Raw genomic sequence first — 14,931 nt, 5'->3', positions numbered from 1 at the left:
CCCAAGAAAACATGACTATGGCCTTCATTTTAGCCAGTTCTTCAGCCACATTCAACCTAACTGAACTTGAGCTAACCAGCCCCCTAGGCTTATACTTCCAGATTGCAAGTATATCCCTACGATTATGTGTCTGCCCAGTGCCCAACTGCAGTCAGGTGCTCTTTTGCACACTCTTTAGACAGGTAGCTGATTACATAGCTCAGCTACCTATCCAGCCCCCACGGAACATGCCTAGAGCCAACCTCCACCTTCCTTCACACAGAACACCCTATACCCCCAAAGTACACTTTTCCTCTGCCATCTCCCAGCACCCTTTTCCTCCTGGAACCACTGGCACAATCCAATGCTTAGCAAACTTCCTGGCATGTGGAGGTGCTCACGAAAAATCTAATGAAGGAAAGGTTGTCATTTAGCAAGCTCAGAAGCTCCAAGAGGATTTTTGAGAACTCTTCTGGTGGACCAAGGAAAGTTAGAAAGTCCATCCACCCCCTCCCTCAAGTGGTAGATCACTGGCATCTCAGTGGAATGCTATACCATCAGGGTCAACTCCTCCTCACCTGACTGTACTCACTGGAGCACAGGTCAAGGTTCACCTCCAGGCAAACTGTTTCTGCTAAAGGGAGAGGAGTCTTAACCAAGAACAGGTAAACTGCCAAGTATAACCATATCTTGTCTCAGTCATCATGTCCCCTGCTCCAGCCTCCTTAGTACCAGCCATATTTGATCTACATACACAAGCATTCTGGATTTTGCCTCCTGTTTGGTCAGTGCTCTCCATCCAGCTTTGTTCTCTCATAAGCTCTCATTCTGAGATTCTGGACTCTAGAATCAGAGCTATACATTTTAGAATCCTGGCTTTATCACTTACAAGCTGGGTGACATTAAACCTCAGTTCCTTCACCTGTCAGGTGGAAGTCATCTAACAACTTTCCAGGACTGCTGTGGGTTTAGAAGTAATCAGAGAATTAGTGAGATCTAGCAGAGCATCTGGCACACAGTAGGAGCTTTTAAAATGTCAGCCATTAGGGAGTTCCCTGGTGGCCTAGTGGTAAGGATTCTGGGCTTCCACTGCCATGGCCTGGGTTCAGTCCGCAATCAGGGAACTGAGATCCCACAAGCTGCATGGCATGGCCGAAAAAAAAAAAGTCAGCCATTGTTATTATCATTGTGGGATGAAAGTTAATATTTGACATCCAGGCACCACCACAATTATTTTTGTAAAAAAAGACATCTTACACCTGGGCCAGGATAGCCTGCAAACCCTTCCAGACTGGAGAACCTAAGCAGAAGACTTCCCAACTACTCCCATAAGTCTGCAACAAACTTAAGACAGGAAATATTAAAAACTACTTAAAGTTTTTATATTTTGAAATTTCAATTTTCTTAGCCATTTACAATCTTTGAGCTTCACTCTTCCATATGTGAAAGGAGCTGGTTTGTCAGCTTCCCCTAATGGTAGCTCACAAAAGTAACTTTTCATGAGAAGTCTATAGAAAATTGAATTAATTCCTATGATTCTCAGCTCTAAATGCACATCATAAGTAACCCCTGTACAGCTTTGTAAGATGCTCTCACACTGGATCTCCAAGAAAGAATTCCACTTCTATGGGTCTCTGTGTGGCCTGGATGATTGCATCTTTTAAAAGCCCCCTTGGAGATTCTGACGACCAACCAAGCTTGAACACCACTGACTTACTCTCTGATTATAGATAACTCAAAACTGTACAGAGAGATGTGATGTAGAAATAGATGCAGATTTGCACCACGGGGGCTGCAGGCAGCCCTCAGCTGTTCTCAGCCTGCTCTCTGTTTCCCCCACACCCCTGCCCCCAGCACCTCCGCATTCTGCTTGTCTGGATACATTAATTCAGACTGCAAGTTACCCAACTCCTGCAGGGTTCCAGCAGGGCTTCAAAGGGGTGGAGCCCCTGCTGCTCTAGGCAGATGCTACCTCAGACCAGCAGTCCAGAGGAAAAGGGGGATGGGTAGGAGGGAGCTGTGTATAGAATAGAAGCAAGGAGCAGAGAAAAGGGAGAGGGTGAGGGATAAAGCTGTATTTATGCACCTGGCTGTCAGAAAAGAAGTGTGACCAAGTAAGAGGGGTTTCCGCAGAGAATAACAAGCCCCTCCCAGCCATTCAGAGGTTGCCTGGTTTGCTGCACTGTATATAATGCTGCTTCTGCTTCTGTTCACATCTCTTTTAGAGAAAAATATTGCCTAGCATTGTTATGTTCCCCTGCATCTTATTCCTGTCCCCACTCCGTGACTTACATTATCGGTAGGTTCTCTCTTCTCCTATTCTCATATCTGGTAGCAGGATGCAGTGGTTAGCTGGCACAGATTTGTTGCTCCGCAGATTTGTGTTGCATTAATGAATGGTGAGCTGGTAGACAGTCCTCCCCACAAGTACACACACAGTGCCCCAGACTCTAGATGCAATTCTACTTTGTCCCCAGGCAGAATGCATCCCTCCTTCCTCTGGGTCTGCAGCATTTGGCACTTCACTTATGGTTACTCCAGTCTAATCTGTCCTGTAGATCTTGGGTTACGTCTGTGTCACTGCTGCCAGGCTGTGAGCACCTCAGGTAAATGGGTTGCTTTGTCCACCAACTCCCGGCACAGCACTGACATTAAGTAGGCTCTTGAATATTTGCTACCTCCAAGCCAATTTTCTATCTCCATATTATTTCACTGTCATCTGGTTTCTTCATCACTTGGAATAAAATCAATGAAGGGGAAGAAACACCAGGTAGGAACCTGGTCATACAGCTGCAGATAACCTATAAGACCTCTTGAGTTTCCATATCTGTCCACCAACTGGACTGAATCAGCTCCAAGGACACCCAGAGATTGAAGCACTAAACATATAGAAGATATCTGGAAGCATGGCACTGGGGAAAGCAAATGAACCTGAATAAATTCCCTGCAGATCAACCTTACTTCATAGAAACCTCGCCATTACTTTGAATTGTCTATTTTATTCCCATTTGAAGAACAAAAAAGAGAGTCTCAGAGCTTTGATTTGTTTAAGGTCAGAGAGAATGCCTAGGATTGGAACTCAAACCCGTCTGAACCCACAGCCCACTCTCTCCACACACTGCCTCACCAGTGGGAGACTGACCACACAAGACAGTGTCTTGGGGATGGTGCTGAAGAACCATAGCTTCATTAGGATGGAAATAGTTTTCATCCTCCCTTTTATCACAGACTGTAATAGAAGACAGAGTTTCACAGTATGACATTTCTATATTACTAAATCATGTCCTTTCCCAACTCTGCTTTTATTCCCCTTTTGGAGTCATTTTAAAAAGCTAGGGGCATTTAAAATTTTTATTTGAATTATTGAGAATGAAGATAAAATCATTCCCAGCTTTTTGTAGGCCTTAGAGCTTGTATTCCTACGCCATCCTACCTCCACCATCCTACCTTACAATTTCCCCCTTCTACTCCCCCCAATATACATAGAAAACCAAATTTATCAGTCCAAGTACACCCTTGAACTTAGAGTCCATATCCTTCTACTAACTTTGGCTAAGAAAGTTTCTTGAAATAAACTCTGAAACCTGGATGACATATTTCATGAGAACCTAATCTAGTTGGTTTCCCAATATTTATAATGAGAATACAGTTCCTACCAAATATAAAAATCCATCTCCACCTGATAATAGTTGTGCTTTTTAAAGTATCCATTGATTGAGAAAATAGTCAAAATGATAAAAAGTCAAAATGAATTCAGTCGAGTTTGGAAATGTTTATATTTTCTGCATCTATATGGCATCTATAATCCATCTGAAAAGTAATCACTTGTATGTGTGAAAAATAGCTGACTGCAAGATAGGCCAGGCCAATCATCAAGGGCCTTGGGCAGCATACCAAGGAGATTCATATTTATTTTGTAGGCAAAATGGAGTCAAAAGTTTTAAAGCAAACCGACAGGACCAGATTGATTTTTTTTTCAGAAGATAATTTTGGCAGCAGTATAGACAGCCAGTTGTGAAATGGGAAGAACAGTGGCAAGAGTTCAGGAAGGAAGTGGAAAATGACATTGGAGCCACAGTGATGCAGAGATACCTCTGACCCCAACATTGGAGGACTTGGTAAGCAACCAGGTATGGGCAGTGCAGGAGATGGAGGGCCCAAGATGTTTCAAGATTCAGAAACTTTCGGAGACTGTTACCTCGAAAAGAATAAGGAATACCAGAGGAGGTATGTGCTTTTTAGATGGGGTTGGGGGTTGGAATTGGTGGAATGGTTGGTGAGATTGAATGGATCTATATGTACTAAGTTTGAAATGATAGGGTACATTCATGTACTGTCTCTCCTGCATGCCACCGGATATTAAAGTCTGATAATGAGAAGATCTGAGATGGATCTTTAGGCAGCAGTAAATCATAGTTGTTATGACAATAGCTTACAAGTCAGACAGACCTTGGTTCAAATCCACTTACTAACTGGCTTGAGCAAAATCCTGAACTTTACTGAGCCTTAGTTTCCTCATTGGGAAAATTGGGATAATTAATACCCACAACAAGGGTTTCTTACAAAAGACTGCAGGGTTTTTTTAAATTAAAGACTATATATATTAGTAACTCACATGGCATATAATAGCTGCTCGACAAATAACAGGTGCTGTTATGTAGATTGAAAGCCTCCAGAGTAAGTGGTACCATCTCCTGATATAGTGAAATTTATCTTTCTTGGAGAGCAAAGGAGAGAAAAATGAAAGGCAGGGCCCTGGGGATGCCACACTAGAGAAACAACCAAAGGAAGTGCAGGCAAAAAAGGCTGAGAAGACAAGAAGGAAATCAGGAAAAGAGGGTGACCTGGCTGTCACTGGAGGAAAGAGCTTCAACAAGCAGAAGGTGGGTCCAATTCTTGAAGCTATGGACCAATCATTAATCTTGAATTAATAAGGAAACCATAATGCCCTGAAGAGTGACGTGAGGATAATGGCAACCCACTGGGGCAGTATTCAAGCACTCCTAGAGCTATGAAAGGTGAATTATCAAAACCATTATATAATTACAAGAGAGAGAACATAATCTGGATTAAAAATGAGAGCATAACTTAAAATGAGAGCATAATCTGTATTAAAAATGAGAGCATTGACATTGCCAAAAAAATGATGCATCTATTTGACGTACCTGGAGCAATTAATGTCTACTGCTAAAGTTTCCACTACAGATGCAAGAAAAAAAGTAATCCTTGTGATTTACTATGCTGTATACCTGTTACTTAATATTGTACATCAACTATACTCCAGTAAAAATAATAAAAAGTTAAAAAAAAGAAATAACCTTATCAAGAGTAAAGAGCCTGTTTTACTCAAAAAAAGGAATCAAAATTTCAAGTTAAAGAAAATTGTCCAAACAAGAAAATGTGCAAGTACTCGTCTGTCACTCATCTAAACAATCCAATCCATCGACAACTGCTGTTAGCTCTATTTCCAAAATCAATTCCAAATTCAGCCCCATTCTATGGTGGCTTTCTACTTCGTTAATTTAGCTAAATTGGAGCTTTATTTCCAAGAATTCCTGTGGGTTACATTTTGACATAAGAGAAATTTGCAGGAAATTTCACTCTCCAAAACAAAGCGGCAGCCATTAAAGTCTAAACGTCAGTACAGAGTGCCGTGCGGCAGTTCACTTACGTTGTTACAGTTTGACTTGTTGGTTCACCTCCTTGGAGCAGGGCAGCAGCTGGGCCCGGAGCTTCTCCAGCTCCCTCCAAGTCTCCTCTTCTGTCCTCTCCACGTCCTGGATCAGGTACTGGGGGAAGGTCACCTGCGACATTAAGTTGGAGGCACTGATAGATGTAATCCCAATTTGTCCCCAGTCTCCCCTGCTTCACGTTCAGTTTTTCTTCTCAACTCCTGGACCTACTGACTTCAGTGGCCTCAGGCCTCCACTAGACAGAGAGGCACCAGCTTTCCAGAGACTTCTCTATCTCCTCCCACAATTGTGTAAGGTCTAAATCCTATAATAAATCCCATATTCCATATTATTCACAGTGGTTTTTTTCCCCTGATTGAATGCTGACTGATATAGAAATTGAAACTAAAAGTGATTCCAGGGAACAGAAACTCAGGGATGGTTCTCTAAATTACCTCTGAGTTATCTGGAGCTGATTTCCTGATACAGTTAAAGAGACGACTAAAGGAGACAGTGGTAGTTTATGACATGCAAAAGATTTAGTTGAAGTATCACCTGGAGACATCTGTAATCAAGTGTCAACAGAAGGCAAGGATTTGAGTGAACTAACTGCTATCAAGGAAGATTTTAGTGAAAATAAAAAATGTTTGGGAGTGAATGAGTGCTTCTAAGTGCATTGAAGAATTTGGGGGGGAAAAGAAACTGATGAGCTTAAGGATTTATAACTGTCCTGAAAGATAAGGATATCCTGGACCACAGACCAAGATTTCTGAAAACCAAACATGAATTTAATCCTTTGGGTGGCTGAATTACAACACAAGTTGAATTCTCCACTTTGCAGCGTTTCTTATGTTAAGGTTAGGACACAGATTGAGAAGGAATACGAATTAAAATTTGCGATAGGAATATGGGAGCAGATTCCCATGACGCTGGGGACCTTGAACCCCTAAATTCTACTGATCCTCCAGTCCCAGCAAGCCCCAGGAGGTAAGCTATGAAGTGTGACTCATAAGGAGGTCAATACACACCTCGAGAACTGCAATATTTTGTCAGTACACATTGACAGAACCTCAGTAATGTGCAGGGGAATGGATCTTAAATTGTATTGGACCAGGGAAGAAGAAATATATTGTTGGACCCTCCGAAATTAGTTTCTTTAAGTGCACAAAGCAGAGACTCTGAAATCAGTGTGTTAGCTCGAGGGGCTGCAAATGACCCTAAACCTGGAGTTAAAGGTACTTTACACTAAATGAACTTGCAGTTTCATAAGCTTCTTGGTATACTGATGAAGGGATCCAAAGGCTTTGGAAAAATGACATGCTTAAGTGGATTTATTATGCAATACTTGTTCAGATACCTCTAACTATGTCTCCCAGAATGGTCCAGCAGATATACCTTCCACTAAGGCTTTGAGAAATGCATTGGGGAAGGAAGCCCAGCTTCCATAAAGAGCGTTATGGTGGCTGTTCTCTAAAGGTTAAGAGATGAGAGGAGGAAATGCTGCCATCAAACTGGGGTCTCTGAATTCAATGGGGAGAATGAGATACTGGCCTGGCAGGAGCCAATTGGTAGCATTTAATCACAGAAGACAAGGAAGATATGGTTACCACAATGGGCAGCAGAGCTGAAAGTCAACAGAAGAGTCTGACCCATGGAGACCTTTGACTTTCGATAGTTGATCGTGATGTCCCTAGAACTGAAATAGGTGATCACCTTACTAATGTCCAATTTGATTAGTATAAGTAGTGTGGCGAAAAGAAGTCATACCTGATTCAACAATAAAGAATTGTGGACCCTCAACCAATTGCCAGACTTAAGCCAGTTCATGGGCCCAAAGCCCCTTGAAAGAAAGGAAGACAGGGTCTCCTCAAGGAACACTCCTACTAGGCAACGAAAAATGTACACTCTAAGTCTTCCTTCCAGCCAGAGTAGTCTTCAACTTAGGGCAATTTTACCCTCCGAAGGGTAGCTGTCAATGTCTGGAGACATTTTGGATCGCCACAACAGGGTAGAGGCTAGGGATGCTACTAAACATCTTACAATGTACAGGACAGTCCCCCAGTGACAAAGAATTATGTAGCCCAAAATGTCAAGAGTGCTAAGGTTAATAAATCCCGCTTTTCCCAAGAGACCTGTGACCACTGAGTTCCAACAAGCAGAAAGTGGGTCAACATCATCACAATTTGCAGTGATTCAGGAGGACCAGGGCTAAACATTAAGCTTGGGATTGGCATATATGATAAATCAGAGTCACAGCACAGACTGAAGAGCGGTGTGTGGACAATGTTCAGGCACCCCTAGAACTCTGAAAGTTTAATTATCCCAAACATTACATAACTGCAAGAGGGAGAAAGTAAAACTCTGAACGTTTAATTATCCCAAACATTACATAACTGCAAGAGGGAGAAAGTAATCTGGATTAAAAATAGAATATAATTAAACATAGTAACAAACTAAAATTTGTGTTTAAAGTAAAAATGTCAAGTGATCCTTTTTCACTTACCAAATCCAATTCATCAGCAACTGCAATCCAAAAATCAATCCTAAACCCAACTCTTCCCATCTCTCCCACTTCTGCTACCCCCTCCTTGAAGCCCCTGGCATGTCTCTCCTAGAAAAGCCACTTTAACAGCCTCTTTACTTCCTCCCTTGTTCCTGGAGAATCTATTCTTGATATGCTGCTGCCAAGTGGTCCTCTTACAATGTAAATTACTCATGACACTCCTGAGCATCACAGAGAGTACAGCTGAGGATGTGAGATCATAGTGTGGGGGATGAAAGTGGGAACTCTTTCCTACCTTGAAGGAAAGCCCAGAGGTATGAGTAAAGAAAACACTGACCCAGTTTTGCTCCGCTTGAGGGAGCAAATATGGAAGGTGTCCCTGGTTTTCCTGCATCCATTCCTGGTCTTGCCACCCTTCCACACACACTCTCACAAATTACCCTTCAAAGCAGCAGAGCGATCTATTCAAACCATAAATCAGGTTGCTCAGCATAAAACAAACACCCACAAGGAGCCTCCTGGAACCAGCGCCTAATCCAAGTAGTCCCGAGTGGGGCCTGAGGGTCTTACAGCGTTTCATCTCTCCAGGTGATTCTAATGTGTAGCCAAGGCTGAGACCCACTGGACTACAGCTGTACTTCTCAAAAATCTAATGTGCACACAAATCACCCGAGAGGCTTGTGAACTTTACTTTCTGACCCCAGTAGGGCTGGGTGGGGCCTAAGATGCTACATTTCTAACAAGCTCCCCATGTGGTGCTGATGCTGCCGCCTGAGCACCACACTCTGAGTAGCCAAAGCCTGGGAGGGTAAATCATTGCTCCCCTCTACCCAGATCACCCTTGCTCATAAATGCTTGAAATCATATTTTTCACCCTCTACCAGCCCTCCAGTTTCTCAGCCTCCTAGACCCACCAATAGCTCTGCAGCCAGCCAGCTCAGGACAGAATCTGTGGACAAAAGAATGACAGAATAATGATGTCCACTATGGGAGACACTATATTTCTTCCCACTGTACAGTAAGGCTTCCTTCCAGGTAAAATTAAGCAAAATTCAGCCCTGCTATGTCCCACTGGAGACTGGATCTTCAGAGGGACAAGTTAAAACCTAATCACAATACCCTCCTCTCTCTCATATGCATCTAGAACAGTGTTTCTCAACCTTTTAATTATTATCACCTCCCTAAGGAGCATTGTTAGACTTTTTAAAAATAAATTTATTTATTTATTTTTGGCTGCGTTGGGTCTTCGTTGCTGTGCGCAGGCCTCCTCTAGTTGTGGTGAGCAGGGGCTACTCTTCTTTGCGGTGCATGGGCTTCTCACTGCGGTGGCTTCTTTTGTTACGGAGCACGGACTCTAGGCACACTGGCTTCAGTAGTTGTGGCTCACGGGCTCTAGAGCGCAGGCTCAGTAGTTGTGGCACACGGGCTTAGCTGTTCCGCGGCATGTAGGATCTTCCCGGACCAGGGTTCGAACCCGTGTTCCCTACATTGGCAGGCAGATTCTTAACCACTGCGCCACCAGGGAAGTCCCTAGACTTTTTTTTCTGATGGCACCCCCCTCCCCCATGAAATGTTAACACCACACATACTCTTGCCCTTTGTAGGGACACAAAACATTGTTAATACCTGTGTTTTTTGCCGCCCCCTTGTGGACAATATCACCCTCAAGGAGTGCAGAATCTGAGATCTTCCATTCACTCATTCCAACCACCCAGCTCCCAGGCCTGGTGTGTAGACCACACACTTATACACTTTCCTCCAGCCTGACCCTTCCAGCCCAAGTTATATGTTAGAGAGGACACCGTTTTTAGAATCACACAAACCAAGTTAAACCCAGCCTCTGCTATTTACAAGTTTTGGGACCTCAGGCAAATCTTTCCCTTTCTTAGCCTAAGCATCTCAACTGTTAAATGAAATCAAAATATTCACACTGAAAAACTGTTGTGAGGCATAGTGGGGGAGGGGAAGTGCCCTGTAAAACACAGATTACAATGCCCAGCACAGGGCAAGTGTTTGATAAATGGTCGTAACTGGCCATGATTTGGGGGTTGCCCTCCAGAGTTTCATACCTCAGTTGAGATCAGATCCTTAGCACCTGGCTCCAGTAGCACCTTGATGGCCTTGTATACCAAGCCAAATGAAGATTAGACATCTGTCATCAGGCCACAGGGCAGCAAGGAGAAAGACACATCTTCCCTGGAGCATCTACCTGAGAACCAGGAGATCCTAAAGCAGTCCGGGGAGTATTACTGGAGTGGGATAGGGAGTTGAGAGGGACTTCCAGCACAAGTAAATGTACAGCCTGCAGCCAAGGCCACTGTTATCGATTCATAGTCCTGACCCAGTCTCTTCACCTCAACACGACCCTTGATGTCTACCTCCTGGGCAAGAATAGGTCTGGGCAGCCCAGAAGTGCCACCCCACTCCTCTTCCCAAATGCCCCTGGAAACTCTGACTAGAGGCCCATTTCCAGCAACATGCCCAGCCTCCCTTACCATATGGACCCTAACTTGTCTCCAGAAATGCCCTCCCCCACCCCACCAAACAGTACTGGCCACCACTCTCCTACTTATCAAAGAGATTCTCCATCTTCGCAGACTATCCACCACCTAGACTGTAACCTTCACCTCCAGGGCATACCCCTACTTTGCAGAGTACCATTCAAGCTGGGTACATTGTTCTTCTCCTGTCAAGTCCAGCCACAACCAGAAAGAGTGAATCAGCCCTTTTGCCTTCTACTCTACAGACATTGTGGCTGCCATCCTCCAAAGAAAACAGCCTCCCCACTCTCAAAAGTACAATTTCCTCTTCAACCAACTCTCAGGTCTCCACCCCTCCTAGACACCCTGACATAATCCAGTGTTTAGCATGGTGATTTAAAAAGTCCTAAATGAATACCTGTTGCCTATGTCTCCACTGCGGGCACCAGAAACACCCACTCCCCAGAGTATCTGACTCTGTCACTAGGGGCGGTGTGACCTTCCTACAGGTGACGTTGCCTCCCTCAGCCTCAACTCCTGCACCTGTCACATGGCAGTAAAAGCAATACCTCTAGGGATAATTAGAGGATTGAACACCCAACAGAGAGCCTGGCTTCCACTTGGGGCCTCTCTAGTGAGAGACTGACCTGAAAAGATGGTCATCCTGGTGATGCTGCCTGAGGAACAGGTGGCTTTCCTGGGAGGGGAAATCGTTTCCAGTCTCCTTTTTTATTTCATGATACAAATGAGGACCAAGTTGTATCATATTACAGTACAGACTTATTACTAAAGAATTATTATTATGTTTTCCTGACCTTAACCCCTTCCCATAGTTGATTCCACCATCAAGGCCAAAGGCTTCTTAAAGATTCTACCACCTAACAAAAATATCGTATAAAATATTTAGTATTTCAACAAACAACCAAAATTTAATATTTTATAAATAAATAATTTCTAGCCATTTCCATCATTTCAGCTTGTTTCTTGCAAAGGAGAAAGGTAATGTCTTATAATTTTCCTGTTAAATCAGCATATAAAATGAAATTTTAAATTAAAATTCTATCAAAAATGCATTTGATATTGTCATGGTTCTCAGCCCTGATGAGTCCTCAAAATCCACCTGCAGAGTATTTTGAACAAAGTTGCCTGTTTGGGGCCATAGCAAATGTGCTGCAAAGAACATCTTATACTTATCTTTTGGTGCACATATATATCTGACTCTGTAGAGTGCATATCTGAGAATAAAATTGCTAAATCATAGGAGATGCATGTGATCAGCTTTTGTAGATCTACCAAAGAGTTCCTAAAGTGGTTGTACAAATTAACACTCACATCAATAGTGTGTGAGAATCCTCACTGTTCTGTATTCTCACCATCACTTGGTACTCTGTCCTTTTTATTTTAGCCATTTCAGTGATTGTTTTAATTTCCATATCCTGAACCACTCATGATGTTGAGCGCGTGTTTATTGGTCATTTGTATATTTTCTTTTGAGATGTGTCAAGTATTTTTTTCTGAGTTGGCTTTTTACTTGTTAATACCTAATATATATATTATATTCAGGGTACAAGTCTTTTGTTTTATGTGTATGTATTGAGAATATCTTTCTTGCCATCTCATTCTCTTAATGGTGACTTCTGTTGAATAGAAGTTCTTAATTTTAATAGATCTTAATTATCAGTTGTTAACTGTCATCAATAGTAAAATGGATAAATAAATTGAGGTTTATTCACAGAATGAAATACTATACAGCAGTGAGAATGAATAAATCAGAACTATTTGCAACAATATGGATGAACCTCACACAACACTGAGGGAAAGAAGCTAGACACAAAAGTATATATTATTTTAGTTTTTTTTTTAATTCCAAAAGCAAACTAATCCATGATGTTAGGATATTGACAACTTTGGCTGGGCTGTAGTAACTGGAAAGGGGTACAAATGGCTCTCTTGAGCCGCTGGCAGTAATCTGTTTCTTGATCTGAGTGCTGGTTACCCAAGTTTGCTCAGTTCGTGAAAGTTCACATTATTGACATGATATGTTTACTCTGATAAAAAGTTATGAAAGTAGAGGTTCATATGCCTGAGCTCCAACTCCAGAGGGCCTGGATGTCCATGTTTCCTAGTGACTCAGATCTGCAGCCAGGGCCGAGGAACTTTACTCAATACTCTGGCCGTAAATATCTGCAGATATAAGGACTAGAAGCCCCATTTCTTGAAAAATGTCTACTTTGTTAGACACAGTTAAATGGTGGGATTATAGGAACTTCCCTGGTGGTCCAGTGGGTAAGACTCTGGGCTCCCAATGCAGGGGGCCCAGGTTCGATCCCTGTTTGGGGAACTAGATCCCGCATGTCACAACTAAGAGTCCACATGCCACAACTAAAGCCGCAACTAAGACCCTGCAGAGCTGAAATCATTAATTAATTAATTAATATTAAAAATAAATAAATAAATGGTGGCATTATAGAGTTATTTTTTCCTGTTTCATTACCACCTAAATTACAATGTTGTTTTGTGCAATTATTAAAATCCTGTGAATTACACTTCTCCGTTGTCTCATTCATTTTTTAAATTGTTGCTTTGATTCTCTGGAAAGAAACATTTGCTTGTAAGTCTAGCAATGTGGTGAGAGGGAGGAGGGTCAGAAGCTATGAGAAACTGAGAAGATAAACATGATCCTCATGATGCTGGCTTGCCTCCGTCTTGTGCTACTCTGATGAGTTCCAGCCCATAGCCAAGCATCCTCATCTGACCAGGTGTGGGGGGAGAGTGGCGATGTACACCTCTCAGAAGGCAGGGTCCAAAGTTAATGGGGTTCTGCAAATTATTGTACAGAGTGAGGTCCTGAAGAACAGGAGAGACAGAGGCAGCTGCAGCTGCCAGGCACAGGTCTCTCCTGGGCTTTCTCTCTGTCTTCTCATGCCCTGTGTCTGGCAGTTTGAAAGCAGACTAGTCATTCATCATTTTTTGCAAGGGCCTATGAAAAGGGGTATGGACTCTGATGCTGCTAGACAGATTCTAGTTTAGATCAGAGGCCGAGGAGTGGGGAAGGATACACAAGAGGGGGAAGACATGTTAACACTATATTTGTGAGCCTGGAAGGAAATGTGACTCTGGATAATGGTGATACTGGCTAATGGGGTCAGTTTTGCAGAGACAAAGAGCCCCCATTCCAAGTCATTTGGTGGCTGACTGGTTTTCACACTTTAGAAAGCCTTCCTTCTTATTCCCAGGCAAAATGAATCCTTCCCTCCTCTATGCTTCTGCTGCACTTGGCACTTGTGTATATCCCACTAACCAGCAGCATCACCAGGGAACTTTTAGACCTGCACATCCTTAGAACCCAAACCTACTGAATTAGAAACTCTGGATACAGGGCCCAGTGATCTGGAGTTTAATGAGCCCTCCAGGTGATCCTAATGCAGGCTAGAGTGGTTCTCAAACTCTAGGAGTGCCTGTTCCTTTAGGTGAAGGGCACCTGTGCAGTACACCCTGTAGGACTTGGAAATCAATGGAATGTAGGAAGGCAGAGAAGTATTAAAAGATGAAGATGTTTCTAGTTTTGGAGACTGGATTAGTTGTACCGTGAGGCCAAATAAGGAACACAGGGGGAGGAGATATTTCAGTTTGTTATTATTTGTTTGTTTTGTGGGATTCATAGAAGGTAAGGAGCAGGTGATAAGTTTGGTTTTATGCCTGTTTTCAGATGTGCGAGCTCCATGCATGTGTGTTTCACTAAGTGGCTCGAAGTATAGATCTGGAAATGTGAGGTCTGAGCTGGGGCTATGGACAGTAGGAAGCACTGGTTATAACAACAGCTGAGGAGCCGCATGGGCCTGGTTTTAAATCCAAGCTCTCCACTTTTAATTCTTTGAGCTTGGGTAAGTTCATACACCTTCCAGAGCCTTTGCTCCCTCATCTGACAATTAGAATAATCATACCTACCCACAGAGTTCAGGGAAGGATTGAATGAGACAACATGTTTAGCTCAATTAGCCAAGCTCCTGGCTCATAGAAATGGCTGGTGCTACTACTTTATAGATTTGTGAGACAGCAGAATATAGATGGGAAATGCAGGCCATGGAGTGGAGCTGGTCACCCAGGTTGTGCAAGAGAGAAAAAGCAAGACTGAGCCTGGGGACACCAACATGTGGAGGGGGCCAAGCAGGAGCAGCAAGGAGATCAACGAGAAGGCACAGGTTTAGAGGTAGGAAGAGGATCAGAAGAGAGTGGCCTGTGGGTCAACGGATGAAGGAATTAGATCAACAACTGCACATATTGCAGCCATTAGTCA

General features: G+C 43.1%; 1 protein-coding gene across 1 annotated transcript in view; it reads right to left on the bottom strand.

Moving 5' to 3' along the window:
• LOC308622230 (uncharacterized protein) overlaps nucleotides 1-14,931 on the bottom strand; it is a 112,018-nt gene that overhangs the window by 35,288 nt on the left and 61,799 nt on the right. The window contains exon 4 of the mRNA XM_081243497.1: nucleotides 5,651-5,783. Within this exon, the coding sequence (XP_081099623.1) occupies nucleotides 5,651-5,783 (133 nt within the window). The remainder of the gene's footprint in view (nucleotides 1-5,650; nucleotides 5,784-14,931) is intronic.

Source organism: Mesoplodon bidens, assembly GCF_964165515.1.
Source record: "Mesoplodon bidens genome assembly, chromosome: 9".
NCBI classification, from domain to species: Eukaryota; Metazoa; Chordata; class Mammalia; order Artiodactyla; family Ziphiidae; genus Mesoplodon; species Mesoplodon bidens.
The sequence above is the reverse complement of the archived record's forward strand: the minus strand, read 5'-3'. Positions and strand labels throughout refer to the sequence as shown.